The sequence below is a fragment of the Camponotus vicinus genome, unplaced genomic scaffold (genome assembly GCF_025532165.1).
Source record: "Camponotus vicinus isolate PSW18456_S1 unplaced genomic scaffold, iyCamVici1.0 SCAF_2, whole genome shotgun sequence".
Taxonomy (NCBI): Eukaryota; Metazoa; Arthropoda; class Insecta; order Hymenoptera; family Formicidae; genus Camponotus; species Camponotus vicinus.
In genome coordinates, this window is record NW_028141956.1 from 24,862,516 (window position 1) to 24,878,342 (window position 15,827).

Consider the following 15,827-nt stretch of genomic DNA (forward strand, 5'->3'; position numbering starts at 1 on the left):
TATGTGTATGTGTACACTTATGTGCACTGTCGATAAACTATAATGCCATAAAACACATGTTTATAATCCGATGTTGCATTATGGCTAGCCTTCTCTTGGAAAAACATTTCACGCGTATAGGTTGCCTAGACTGTCGTTGTAAATACTTGTTTTGTATTTGTTTGGCTTGTATATGCGCGAATATATTTTATCTAAAGAATATATTTATATTTCTTGAGAAAAGAACAAAAAGTATAAAAAAAGAAGAAAGCTTTATATTTGTAGATTTTTTTATTTTTCGTCCTCCTGTTATAATAAATATTTTTTCTTTGTTAAAATAATGAGGAGAGCAAAGAATTTGAATCTTGCAACTAATCTCGAAGCTGAGTCGCTCTATGTAGAAAAATGAACACTTTTCAGATCATTCAAATAATCTCTTGGAGTTTGGAAAACTCTAAATTTTTAATTCCTAGATAAAAATAATCTTTAAATAATCCGAAGATTCCTAAATAAAAATAATCATTTGTGATTCTCTAATCGTATTTTTAAAAATTATGCGCTTAAAAAACGCTAAAAAATTAATATTTGATAGCATATTTTTAAAAATGTTAAATTATTTTAGAAATATAAAAAATATACAAATGTAAATATTTACACAATATTTAGTATTTAAATAATAATTTGATAAATTAAAAATTATTGTCGAATAATTTAAAAAATTTTTTGAATTATAACGTATTTCAGGGTAAACAAAGTTTTATGAAAAATGAAATTTTGAAAGCTATGTGTAAAATAAATCTTATGATTGCATGTCGAACATTTTATTATATGACAATTACATTTGCATTACAAAATTCTTATATTAATAGTAATATATTTTCTAAATATGTATAATGATGCACTAAAGAGTTTAGTTTACAAAGCGTGAAATAGAATATAAAAATGTAAAAATTATATAAAATAAGAATATATGAAACTGATCTTTTTTAAAAAGAATAAAATTTGAATATTTTTAATTTTCTGATAATCTTATCCTAATATTTTTATAAATGAGTAAATTTTTTGTATGCGTAAAAAAATGTATACATATGTATATATACATTATTAAATAATAGATATTTTATACATATTTTATACATATTTTTTATACATATTATATTATATTATACATTATATGTATGTATATAATATATATTTTACACATATATATGAAACGAAATATGTAAAATACTATTATTTAATATTTTATCTTTTATCTTTCTCGTTAATTGTTTCAAAATTTATTATAGCTCTCATAATCAACGCGAAATACTTGCATATATACATTTCTTGTTTACTAAATATTTTCACTGATTTTAGAATTGTGAAATATTGCTAAAACGTATAACGATCAGATTAAGCGTATTTATATTCATATTTATTCTTGTTCATATATATAATTTTGAGCCCAGTCATGAAGTAACTTTTGATAGATTTTTCCGTTAGGAATGCGTGGGAATTGATCAAGAAATATTATACCTGCGCGAAGTTCTTTATCAACGATGAATTCTTTTAACTCCTTTTCCAATTCTTTCAGCTCCTTTTCTGTCACCTGAGATATAACATGATTAATTGTTTGTAAATAATTCTGCTTGATATTATTAGAAATAATATTTAATAATATTTAGTTTGATATTATTAGAAATAATATTTAATAATATTTAGTTTGATATTATTAGAAATAATATTTAAATATTTATACCTCTTTTCCCGGAATTTTCGTAACAAATGCTATCGGATGTTTATTACATGTAGGATGGAATGGCACAGGTACTACAACGGCCTCAGACACTGCCGAATGCTTTTGTAATCTCATTTCAATTGACATTGATGTAATTGAATATTTCTTGTACTCAAATAATTGGTTGATTCGGCCTTTGACAACAATATTGCCATATTTATCACAGACACCGTAATCTTCAGTTTTGAACCAGTTTACATTAGATTCCCCTATAAATTAATTGATTGAACCATAAAATACAAATTTGCTTATAAATGATTTAAGGAAATTTATAAGAGATCATAATTATACATCATTATTTAAAATATTAACTAACCATCGTCATTCGTTATAGATTTATCCTTTGGTATCATCATGTAAGGAGATGTGCAATAGATCTCACCTTGTTCGAATGGACCTAATAAGTCTTTATTCTCTAAAGAGACGATCTTCAATTGAACATTTTTACTCAAATTTACACAACCAGATTTCTTGAATGAGTGTTGTCTCACATTTTGTTGCTGATAAGCAATGATTCCTGTTTCAGTCAGACCTGAAATAACTCATCGGTTATAAATATTATATCGCTATTATTATTCGAGAATTATAATTGTAATATATGTTTATATATGCATATATATACATAAAATATACATACAGTATGTTTGAATGATACAAGTATTTGGTAGCAAGTTTTTGAAACTAACATGAATTTTGTCCCGTGAATTATCTGGTGAACCGCTAAATACAACCATTCTCAAAGAAGATATATTATAACTTTTATAATCATCTTTTTTAATGAAATTGGAGTTAATCAATTGGATACACATACTAGTTTGAAAAAAGGCCCAAGTTACCTAAAATAAATGTTTTATATTTTATACATGAAGTATTTCATATTTTACATATATTATAAAAATGTAGATTTTTATATATCACTTTGTGCCGTTCTATTAGTTTACACGCATTTTCTGGATGAAATTTTGACTTAGTTTTAATCACTGTCACATGCGAACGAATAGCTTGAATAGTCATGAATATCCCATTGATAAAACCTAAAGATTCGAACCATAGGCCGATATCATGTTCTTTCATATAAGGTGCCATTTGATTCGGCGGAGCCAAAAAAGCTGAACGAGGAATTTCTACATATTTAGGAAAAGCAGTAGTGCCCGGAGTAAATAATATCATCACAGTTTCCTTCATATTTGTCATTTTAGTGCAATGAAAATTATTAATTTTAGCCGGATTGTCGTGATCTTTTAGAATTGATTCTAGAGTTTTATAATATAATCCCTCGCCAAAAGTCACAACTATTGGTCTGTCTATGTTTGCGATCATCATGTCGCATACAGATTTAATGATTGCTGCAGAAAACTTTTCGTCGATAAAGATTATCTTTGGTTTGGTTTTGATTAAAAAATAAGATAAGTTTCCTATAAGTATTTATTAAATTAATCAAATTAATTTATATGTATAAAAAATTAAATGTATAAAAATAAATCGTAAAAATTAAAGGGAAGAAAAATACCTATGACTACATGTTCATCCAACAGATTCACTACAGCACCGATGTACAGGGCGGCCAGAAACGGTATATAAGCATTAAATTGATTGTGTGTACATATCGTTATTACGTCATTAGGTTGAATATCATTTTCTTGCATCCATAATGCACATCTTATACTATCTTTTTTCATTTGCTCGAATGTATTTTGTTCTCCCGTCTCCGCATTCACCTATGAGATACCAGTTATACATTGTTTTTTATCAAATAATATATCGTCTTTTGTCTAATAGATTTATATAATTTTGTTTGTTAATTAATATCTTTTTATATTTTATTATAGATACCTTCTTGCGCGCGCACCATACGTATGTTCATAAAATAAAATAACTTTGATTATTAAAACATATTACCTGGCCAATGAAATCTGGTTTAGATTGAAATGCTTCTAAAATTTCATCTCCTACATTTCTATAATTTTTTTCTAAAAATGGATTTAAGGTTTGTACTCCTTTTACAATATTGCCTTGAATGGAATTTATTATCTCGGATAGATATTTTTTCTTCTAACAATAAAAATCACGATATTATTAATAATATTATGTTTTTATATTTTATAAAAATAAATCTTATTGTATATATACATACAATATCTTTGGCCATGTTTCAGCATGTTGTTTTATTTTTCTGAATTTCTGTGTCTTTTATGTTGCACTAAAAGAATATTTAAAATGATATTCCTGTGAGTAGAAGTAATAGCACTGTGTTCCTAACGAATATTATATGATTAATACCTGTCGATACAATATTTTGTTTATTGTACACGACATAGTCTAAGGTTATCACTGTAGGATGAGAAAAGAAGTAAATATTTTCCGAAACGCGCGATCTGCTATAAGCTATTTTAAACGGTTTGTAATTCGTGATAAAATTCATGGTAAATTATTATTTATAATTTTATGTGTCGTGTTGTGCAAAACACATTTGAAGAGCTACACATAAAATACATATTTTTTAGGATACACATATTTATTGAGATACGTGTATGTAAAATTATAAATGAATTTCTGGAAGTTAGATAGATCTTTAATTTTGTCATGATTTTTTTTATCGGAAAAAAGAAATTCAAAAAATATAATATACTTTATATACATATTCAAAATTTACGAAATTAAATTATTGTTATAAAATAAAATATCTCTCTGTCTTTTGAATTCTGTATTTTAATATTACTTTAAAATATAATTGACAAGTATCTTTGCAATACAAGAAAAGTAAATAAATTATATTTTTAAGAGAAAATATTCATTATTAAAAAAACATGTCATTATTTGAAAGTATCAAAGTTTTTCCAAAGTATTAAAGTTTATAGTCACCTCTTGATGCTGATTAATTATTTTTATATACGTTATTTCATATTAAATTGAAGGTCTATCACTGAGAAGATTGTATTACACATTTAATATCATAGTTTGAAGTAATAATGTATAAGAAAAAGCAGTGGTATTAAACAAATATTAAACAAATAAAATTGCTCACATACTATTAACTGAATTAATAATGAGCAATTTTAGATCCAGTACAAAATAAAATAAACTCTATTATATAGAGACACAATTATTGAAGATTTGAGAAGAAAAATGTTTTTTATGGAAAAGGTATCTTTGTAGAAAAGTTTTTCATACATTTAAATAAAAATTATATTTCAAAAACTATCACAATGAATAAACCATTATAATAAATTTTTTTACTGTATTTATTTATATCAACAATATAACTAAAATATTGAAATACATGAATAAAAAGCTGGAATACATGAACGACTTGCGTAGCGCGCGTTGTACGCCAGTTCATTAAATAATACAGTTCATGTCCCATGTAAAATTACCGAGACGGTTCGATTTTGCGGAATCTGATTGCAAGCTTGCACTCCGCGTGAATCGTAAATGTAAGAACGTACGTATATTGTTACGATGGTCCATTTAATATGCGATTTTTGCCTATCGACGTAATCGCACACCGCCGCGAGGAAACATTGTTCGCTTCCCTCGAACGATGGACCCCTTTCTATGTGCGAGATTGTCGCAACCTCTGGCGCATATAAGGGACCATAATCTTGGCAAGAGGCTCGCAAGAGCCGGTTTTCGAAACGTCACGTACCTATAATCTCCCTGGCTTTGTACGCCCGTCGTATCGTATTCAAAAAGTACTCGGCGTTCACGCGCGAAAGATCGGAAGCGTTAAGTTTGTGCTTTATACTAGTGCGACCTCGCCTGTGTAATTACAGGACGCGGCGATAAGGGAAGAGAAGAGCGGTTCCCTCGCGGATTCATAGTTTGACAGTAAATGTATGTACGCCCACCCCTAGCCACATCTCGCGAGTCCCTCCCACTCTACCGAGGGACATAAAAACTCGCGTTGCAGTGCCGCATAAAATTCGCGAGCGCCAAGTTGTTAAGGAGGAGGAGCGCCATGAGCCCGAGCGCATACTCGCGATGATCCGCGCCGGCCGTGTGCTAAATTGTGGTTCTCTTATTTACATTTGCGCTAATTGCACGTTGCCGTCTCGCGGTGACGCTCTCTCGCCGCTCTCGGCTTTTGTCTCCTCGCGGACACGTTCATAAATTATCGTGCGGTCTCTTGGCGGGTCCCACGACTGAGTGTCATCACGACAAAGTGTCGAGCATGTGAGAAATCTCGACTTGTAAGCGTTAGGCATTGTTCTTTTAAATAATGTATATCTTTTTTTGATAACATTTATATAAAATCGATTTTTGATAATATTTATAAAATCGATTTTTCTCAATCAAAATTTAATTGGCCTTTAACATTTTTGTGTGTGTAATCCTTTTTCTTTTTAATATTAAATCCAACTTGTACATTATATTAATCATTTAATCTAATAATCTTAAAGTTTTGTTAAATAAAATCTGCTCCAAATTAATTGTAAAATAATTTCTCATTTTTAAATGTTTATAATACTTTCTGAATTATAAACTTGAAAAAATATCATGAAAAAATATCAATGTCTGAATGTTGAGACGTTCTTTTTACTTTGATTTTAAATATCTATGGATAAAAAATGCGCAATTTCTGAGGTACATGATACATTTGCTTGCTGCCATTTTAGAAGGATTTGTCTTTTTTATTTTATAGGTTATTATAAGGAAAGGTCTATATCTAATTTTTCAAGACATTTTATTATTTCTTTAGAAAATATCTTACAATCACAATCTTCACATATCGTTTTAAATTCTAACAGTATAAATTACTCTTCAAGCGAAATTCCAACATCGCTCTAGAGTCGCATATCACTGTGTTAAATAGCGGCATTAGGTGTGAGGTGTGGATAGCTCAGTAGAGTTTTAGAGCAGTTGCCCGGAAAGCGAAAGACTCGGGTTCGATTCCCGATCCAGTCATTTGGACCTCACATATTTTTCTAGTCCACAAATATTGTTTTCTAGCAATTATTCGTTGGGCTGAAAAGTGTGTGAATGCTCTCTTCGCAGGATGTCGATGCCGTTGTCACGGATGGATTCCGCTTGTTAATCGAATCATCCACAACCATCTCACACACATCTCTATCTTGGACCCTGAATGGGCCATGACTAGCCTGCAGCTATCAACAAAAAAAAAATTGGATGCAGAATTCCACATAGAGTTAGTCGCATTTTTCGGGTCTCTTCAGATTAATTCGATTAATTAAATCCAAATCAATTTATTTGGAGAACTCCGAAAAGTTCGACTTATTCTATGTTGAATTTTTCATTCAATTTTTTGTTTGTTGATACATATATTGTATCAATGTTTTCCGCTCTTCTTTCTTTTACCCTTTTATTTTATAATAATAGAGGGTCCTCGAGTCTTAAACTTCGCAGCCAGATGCCCGTTTCTCGTTAATGTGCAAAAAACAAAGGTCTTAACTGGCAATTTAACAAGCGCGAGCACGTGGTAAGTCTGACACTGCGCTATGAGCACACGTATTACGCGGTGAATATATATAATGAGGTAAGAGAAAGGAGAGTGAAGGGTAAGGGAAATGCGTGGAGGGCGTAGCGAGAAAACGAGGAGACGGTGGAAGAAGCGGAGAAGAGGAAGGAAGGCAGACAATACTTGCCAAGGACAGGCGGTATTCAAATGCGATCGTCGTTGCTGCCGCTCTGCCTGCACGATGAAACATTTTTGCAGACTACCATGGCTGCAGGACAACCATCATTTTTTTCCACCTTCGTAGGCGCGCAAGCACCTCATCCCTTTCTCCTCTTTCTTACACCACCACCTCCTTCGTTCTCCTTTCGTTGTCCTCCTTGCGCGGGCCGACTTTTGCGCGTAAAAAGGGTCGCTTTGCGGCCGTATATCATCGAGGTTTATTACTCATTGTTATAAAATATAGTAGCACAGTGACATGCGGGCGAATTCTCGTGACGGGCTCCTCGCTCGATCCTTAAATGAGATTCGCGGGTCGCAAAACCGCAACGACAGACTGGGAGATTGTTTCAAACGTTTTGCAGCGTTTTAAAGAGATACTTGATCGTTAGCGTGAAAATTTCTTCTAACGATTCGCGCTCATCCATCACGGAATCCAGGAACCTTTAGCGCGACTTTATGACTAATGATGCGAAAGAGAAGAAGAAAAGAGAAATGGATTGCGTAATTATAATGGGATATTGCCGGAAAATAATTATTAGCCTCCTTAAATCGTCACTCTCCTCTTGATTGCGGAATGTATCGGACTTTATCGTAATTATACAAGCAATAAGAGTTTATCTCTCTTGAAAGTCTTCGTTTGACCAAACCGGTCCGCAGGATTCCTCGCCTCGCTTGCTCCGCGAGCGATGCATGTGGCATTTCGCTCAAAGCGCTGCCCTCGTAATGTAGACCCATGCCACTTGATTTTTCCGAAGGGAAATAAGCAGCCCTTCGTAAGTGCATTACGATCGACAAATGGGAGCAACTTATTTAACGTTCTTAGGATGCTCGCAAATCCTGAGCGTACAAAGCGAAAGGCTAGACGGCCGATATATCGACGCCACCAGTTACTCACTACGCAAACCTGCCTTATAATCAATTTCGAGATTTATATTAGAGCCACTCGAGGCGAAATTATATCTCCACCGATCATCCGCTCTCCTAGCCATAAATAACCGGCGACCTTAAGACGACTCGATACCTTCACGTGACACGGCCTCGCTTTTCGTGCCAAGTGCATCGAGGGAGATGATCTGCTCGGAGAAACGGAGTGATTTTCTCGTATGATGCACGAGCGAGAGCACGATCGACAGACACAGAGTCCGTTCACATTCCACCGAAACGATCCGGTCGATCGAAGATATCCGGTGCCTTGTTGGGATCATTAGCTGCGAGATCGTGTGACGTAACGAGCCAATCAGTGTTCCGCCAGAGTAATGATCGTGTAGCGAAAGGTATTAGCATCGTGGACCGGCGGATGATACCGTTAAACAAAACCTTGCCTCGTGATCTTTGCCCGAAAGAATCATCCGGGAGACTCGGCCGATGACGAGGATGATCTTGTCGAGTCACACAGCCGTCTTCCATCCGGATTGTACGTGTTTTTTTGCGACTGTACGTTCTTCTATCTAGACGAAGGTAGGCAAGCACGGACAAGAGAACAACGGGTCGCTATGGAGCCAGTCTGGTGACCTTTGACTTGGCGAGCGCAAGAAATGTAGGTACGGCGGCGTACTGAACGCAATCATCGTAATCCTGCGTCGTTCTTCAAAACGGTCTTACGATGAGAGAACGGACATTATGTACTGCTTGAGACATAGTCTTGCCGGAGCGACAGAATGACTGGACGTTTTAAACTTGAAGGACATGTGTCTTTCTTTTGAAATCGCCTTCGCAGATTCTTTTTTTTAGAATCTGTCTTTTGTATTTAAACACGACACAAGTTATATAAATGTAAATGTACTTTACTTTGTTTAGAAGTGTGTGTTGCGCTTTATTAAAACTTGCGATCAAAGAAAATATTTTTTATTCGATTAATTCTATTATATTTTTAAATGTCTAAAAATTAAACTGTTTTTTTTTATCATTGCTTTGCAAAGTCTTAAAATATCGACTAGAAATATTAAACATGTACTAATATAAGTCTCGCTGAATTTGCGTCGCATAATTTCATACATCATATATTACTTAAGTTCGTCGAATGTAAAAAATTCTGGGATAGGAGAAATAAAGGAGCAACACGTTTTTATTTTCGTGCAATCTGGTTTGATTAATCACCAGATCGTACATAAAATACCGACAATATCTATTAATGTACATAATCTTAGTATAATCTCTAGAATTAATGAATTATATACCCCGTAACCAGGGGGTGATCGAGTGGGCGGTAATAGGTTAATAATGTCAATTCTTTGTAATCCTGGATCGGCCACACACGAGATCGACTAGAGACATCGTAATGTACCGTTCGGCGATATTGAATAAACGCTCCTGTACATACAATAAACTAAGCTATCGTGCGAGAGACGGCTTGGAGAGCCAAACCGTCGGAGATAATCAGCGGAGAGACATCGGAATCGTTCCCGACCAGCGACAGCTCGTGACCCGTCCTGCAGTAATTACGAATCCACAGAGTACTTTATTACCGTCCAGCATTCCGGCGTGCTTGAAATTGTCATTTCACCGTACGGTGACTGTCACAAGGCACGACATTAGTAACGCCGATACGACCTCGACCTCACCTTAGAGAAGATAGGGGATTTCTTCTATATTCTTTCTATCTCTCTTCTAGCTTCAACATGGCTGCATTCTAGTCTGTAGCAAGTCTAAGTCATAAAGGTATATAATACAGATCACAATCGATCAATTGGCAGTATTTTGCACGCGGAAAAAAATATAACTCTGTAGCAAATATTAAAAGTTTCGTCCATATAAGACACGAGATTTTTTGTAAATTTTTATTTATTGTTTTTCACAAAATATTCGCCTTTGTAATCTATGCACTTTAGCATTTTCGATGATGTCAATTTTGGAAAGTGTCTTTAATACCAGTTGTTCATTCTTTAATCCTTGATTACCGGAAATAAAAAGATGTCAGGACTGAAGAACGAAGTTCATTAAATTCATACACATAAAATAATCAAAAATTCGAACTACAGTATGAGATGTTTTTTCTTTACTTTCGACTATTTCAATATGTCGTAAAGCAAAACAGCCAGCTGTATTTCTATCAAAGCTCGTCTCGTAATAAATGGTATTCTATGAAAAATATAATAAGACGATTGACATTTTTAAATATTCAAAACTTTAAGTGTAATCTACTTATCAATTCGTACATACACGAGCAGATACCTGCTTATGCCCTTTCGCGAGAGACTCAAAGGTGCCGACGTCGATTTTCGGGAACCGTAACTTAACGTAAAAATATGTTGCCACATAATATATCGTCGTATTATGGTCAGAGCGGCTTATATTTGAGCACCCTCACGATGCGGCGCGTTTGCTCGTTCGTGACGCGCGTCGTTTCCAGGGCTCGTTTTGTCTCGGAGAACCTTTGACTCTTTGAGATGAGAATCAATATTGACAAGGTATTTTTTTGCTATCGCTTCGCCGAAACGAGTCGGCCGATGCGTTTCGGGATTCGGTAAAAGAGGAGCCGACTTCCGTCGAGCTCTCGTTGGCAGAAACGTTGGAGCGACGTTTATGGATATAAGAATGATTCAATTGGATGCACGCGGCGTAAAAACATATACGGACGGTTGTAAGGATGTTAATCCTTTGTACTTGAGAGAGCAGCGATGCAACGTAAGTCTCAACGCATCCGCTCATCTAAATGTTAATCCCATGTACTGCAACGTTCATTCCTATCTATACTGCAAGTACTGCAGCATCATCTAGTAGTAATCAATATGTATCTTCTCTGTTATATGTATATAAGATAGGAACAACATGTCGTACATATTTTAATGAGCAATCTTTAGAAATATGCCATTTTTCCATTACGTAGCTTTCCTCCATAAATTCGATTTAAGATTATACGCATCGGCGAACCTAAGATTGCACAACTTGAGATTAGTATTTTTTCACGTTACAATATGAGTGAGAGATACTTCCATGGAACTTGATTTTTCTCTCCACAAACATTTATAGACACATTTCGTATTATCATATGAAAATATCTGAGATATGGGTGTCATCTTTCCTGCCGTTACAAATTTTACGGCTAAAATATTCTTAGTTAGAAAGTACTAATAGTATGCGATATATACAATGTCTACGCTGTGCGTGGGATTGCTAATTACCGCATGATAAATTATTCATTCGCTATCTTAGAGAAGACACTGGTACCATCGAGTCCCACCGAATAGAACGAATCCCTTCTCAAGGAAGGACGTGGAACGATAGAATAGAAATACAGTTGAAAAAAAGATGAATGTTTGTATTGACTAACATCAAATGAGAATGGAAAGTCAGTGGAAGGAGGAAGGCGTAGGAGAGGAAGAAACGAAATAGCAGCGAGGCGGTCCGAAAGGACGAGCAGACAGGCGGGGAAAATAAGAAGAAAACGCGAAAGATTCGCGAAACGAACCGTACAAAACCCGAAGAGCTGGCGAGTAAAAGGAAAGAGAAGAGTCCAAGTTCCGATCACCTGAAAAGGTATAGGATGATCTTTGAAAAATGTTTCGCGAAATCAATCACTATTTTTATGCTTGTCATACATATAATTAATTTTAGAATTTGTCCGCAAAATATATTATGTGCTTAACTGGATCACATATGAATATAAATGTTGAATTAAATTTTTTTATTTCAAATAATTTCTTTAGTGTAAAGTTGAATGTAATTGCAAATAACTTTGGAATAATTTCATTATCTTCTTAATTAATCTAAAGATTAAATGATGCTGTTTTTTTCGTTATTGTTATTTATTTAATATTGACTAGTGCTTTTGAATATTTGAGTGACAGATAAAAATAAATCAGAAAATGATTTAGCATATATAATTCATTGTGGTTGCGCCATCGTCTTTTCACGTTCGCGTCAGAGCCGAAAAGATGACCAAATAAAATGAAACGAGGCTGGTGGAACGAAATGTGACAATAAGAGAATTGAACTCGCGAAGCAAGCAAAATGCATACAAATGCATTGCTTAGTACGTTGGATTCAGACTTCAACGAAAACGAGCGTGACGCCGATGCCATGAATCATGAAGATTAAGCTATAATTAACTACGTTAAACGGATAAAGCGGGGAAAGAAGGTAGGAAAATAACATTTAACAGTAATCAGACTGAAAGTGTCACGCTCGTACAAAGTATGATTGGATTTTGCCTCAAGTTGACATGGATTAATTTAACATGGATTATAATTTAATGACGTTATCCTAGGTTGTTTTACATTAATCTCATTACCTTCTTATCTTGGTTGTTGTTAAAATTGACAATACATTTATATGTGAATGTACCATATTTTTCTTCTTACAAAATCAAGTTTTATAATTCCACTACTTATAAATCTGCAGTGAAAAGATGAATATATTTTTAAATTGAAATTGATTATTTTTTTGAATCATTTATATATGTATATTTGTTTTGACTAAATTTATACAATATTTCCAAATTTAATTTTTAGAACGATGCATAGTATATTCCCTGTACTGTTTACCACTTAACGAGAAAATGCGAGATATTTTTATTGGATTCGGGAGTGCAACCGGTTACCATCAAAAGTGCAATCTCTAAAGAAGTCGTTGATTGGCCGAGAAGTTCCACGATTGCTTCGTGATAATGCGTTTGCTTTTGGGTTCGGGTGCGGTTCACGAGGCGGCAGACAAAAACGAACATTGGGAAAAAAAAGCCGAAAAGATAACAGGGAGGGAGGGGGTAGGTGAGCGGGTACCCGAACGGCCGGAGGGGGCGGTAAAACCGGAATTTCATACAGTGGCGTAACACGCCGGATAATGCGCCGAGAAACCGAATCGAGACTGCTACTTGGCTTCCCGTGCCATCTTCCTCCTTCTCTACCTTCTCTATAAATGTTGAATTCGAGATCTCAAGTGCCCGATTAGACTTTCGACGATGTAGATTGTCCTTTTATCAAGAAACCCAAGACTCGTTCTTTGCCGATCAGTTAATTAATTTTGCCGCAATTAATTAAGCGAATCGCAAAGTACGCTCGTATATTGAATCTTTAGATCTTCTTTGATCTGCCTCCATTAAATATAAACTATGCGCGTTGATTTAAGTATCGATCGTTAATTCAACGCACACATCATTTACCACGCTGACTTTGATGCATGGCATTCGCAATGTAAAATTCTTTAATTTATCGCGTCAATATAAGCGATTTATCGCGGATCGTAACGAGTTTAGTATGTGAAATAGGAATTAATTGATATAAAGGAAGCGCCGATTGAAAAGGGCGGAATTATCGATAAAGAAGAATCCTTGGCTCGAGCCACATAGGAGGTGAGATGGTACCATGTGGTGGCGGTTCCTCGTGGCGATGACCAGAAGCATCGATGACCTTGCCAAGGTCATTGCGTCCTAACTACTACCGGCCCTTCCACCCGTCCGCCAGTCGCGTCTCTGTATTTCGTTCCACACATGGCCCTTATTATTATAAAGCACTCGCCCTGATTTCTCGAGGGCGTGTGCCATTCATTCGCCTTCACTCGTTCGTCTTCTGGCCCCGTCCTTCTCTCTCCCCATTTCTCTCTCTCTCTTCCCCCGCGAGGCCCTTTCTTCCTCAGCTATGCACCTTTTTAGTTTTTGCCTCGTTACATGCATGGCCTTTCTTTATCGATCTGTCTGGATGCTGAAATCGAAACTGCTCAACCGAGGCCGTCATGGTCTATTGTATCGCGCTCTCTTCGAAGACCGTGAACGCAATCGCTTCATTTCTTGGTTTCTCCTCTCTTTTTCCCCCCTTGAAATATTATATTCCGTTGTCCCTTTTTCTCGTAACACGCGCTGCGGTTTCTTTTCATTGTCACCACGCGCTGCATCTTTTCATTTCGCGTTTCACTTGCGAACACATGTGGAAAGAGCGGACGTATTTGCTGAAGAAATCGATCGGGCATTATAATCAATACATAAATATTCTTTTCTGTCGTAGAAACAAGAATGGCGACTCCTACGGCATTCAAGACGGCCATACTGGAAGCGGAGGTGGAGGTGGTGGTATCGGAAAGTGGTTGCGGGAGCATTTAGGTGGCGGTTCTAAAGGAAGTCACGACGTCAATTCTACGTTTGTCTCGAAGGAAAATGCAAGCACTAATGGCGGAAACAATAAATCCCTGGGCAAGACTATTTATACGTCGCAGAATCTGTACTGTAGTCTACCGAGGGAGCACGGCAGAGCCTATACACACAATAGCGGCCGAAAGATCAATCACGGTAATTTCGCAAAGTCTCATGGTTACGATCGACCGCGATCGAATAGTATGAACCATCACGAGAAATCCATATCGAACGACCTTGGGACCTTGACGCGAGGCGGACCGATCTACGGCAGCGAGGGCAGGAGTCTGAAGAAGCGAAATCGCGATTCTCGTCGATATTCGCTTCACGAGACACACGATCAAGGCCGCCATCGCCAAAGAAGGTAAGGATTGTTGTATAAAAAAATGGCTCTCTCTGACTTTGCTTATCGTTTCTTATTAACTTCTTCGCTTTTCTTTTATTCAAATATCAAATTGCTCATCATATTTAAAAAATATCGATATAATTTCCTCAATTGATATTTTTATCAATGTCAGCTGGAGAACGTAAAATTACTATTCCACCTGAGGCAAAATACTTGCTGGCCCAACCCTCGTTATATACGAGCCGTAAGGATGCTGGCAAAGAGAGAGAAAGACGTTAGGTATACTAGGCGTGCAGCTTTTTTCCTACGATACTTTAATGGGGATTTCAACGCGCTGAAGACTCGCCTTGCTTTTCGAAGTGCAGTTAGGTGACGAACCGTTTTTGTTCGCGCGAGCTTTAGCCGACGAGAGGAATTCGCAGAAAGCCGATGCAGGAAACATACTGTTTCCTCGCGTATGTAGGAAATGCGCGTGAAAGAAAGAAACAACGGCAATGAAGTGCTGAACATACGGAACACTTAACGCCTTCGATTGTATAAGGTGATGAAAACGGTCGGGAAGAGCCATTTATCGCTGATGGTTCTCCAATCTTTTTACTTGCCACTCGGAGTATTCTTTGCGCGATAACGTTTACATCGCAAACATTAATTTTTGCTGCAACATTATTACATTCTATAGATTGTGCGTAGGTTCTCGGTAAAATATTTAAATTAAAAATGATACAATTTTATTTTTATCTTCGTAATAGTCCACGTTACGTGGCTCACATCACGAAACTCATCACGCATTAAACGCACGGAGCATTACTAATGTAACTCGAAAGGTTAATCGTATTTGGATATGAAATATACGAGTAAGTAGTACAAACGCATATCATAACATCTGTTCTGTTCCATTTATGTCGACGATTCCACATAACTATATATGTTAAATTATTTCCCACGAATTTGTTGCATAAAGCTGCGTCGAGGAGCACGTAGGAGCCTCATTATTATTATTGCCATGAGGAAAGGGGGAGGGGGAGTC

The 15,827-nt window shown here is 35.7% G+C and overlaps 2 protein-coding genes across 4 annotated transcripts in view; one reads left to right on the forward strand and one right to left on the reverse strand.

Annotated features, from left to right (window-relative positions):
* Nucleotides 1-15,827, forward strand: part of Shrm (shroom) — a 161,303-nt gene that overhangs the window by 13,191 nt on the left and 132,285 nt on the right. For 2 of the 3 annotated variants that reach the window (XM_083091868.1, XM_083091869.1), the window contains exon 2: nt 14,330-14,818. In XM_083091868.1, the coding sequence (XP_082947994.1) occupies nt 14,330-14,818 (489 nt within the window). Of the gene's footprint in view, nt 1-11,712; nt 11,871-14,329; nt 14,819-15,827 lie in introns of those variants that run through there. The other variant, XM_083091870.1, reaches the window with a different exon arrangement.
* LOC145966325 (uncharacterized) lies at nt 1,397-3,908 on the reverse strand. The gene is made up of 8 exons (XM_083090338.1): nt 3,894-3,908; nt 3,659-3,811; nt 3,270-3,477; nt 2,678-3,174; nt 2,397-2,595; nt 2,076-2,291; nt 1,721-1,968; nt 1,397-1,570 (listed from the first exon to the last, which is right to left on the reverse strand). The coding sequence occupies exons 1-8, from the start codon at nt 3,906-3,908 to the stop codon at nt 1,397-1,399; spliced, it is 1,710 nt and encodes a 569-aa protein (XP_082946464.1).

Coding starts and splice junctions, on each gene's coding strand:
- LOC145966325 (XM_083090338.1), bottom strand. Junction 3,478..3,658: donor AACCAGATTTCATTGGCCAG/GTAATATGTTTT, acceptor GGTATCTCATAG/GTGAATGCGGAGACGGGAGA. Junction 1,571..1,720: donor CGAAAATTCCGGGAAAAGAG/GTATAAATATTT, acceptor GTTATATCTCAG/GTGACAGAAAAGGAGCTGAA.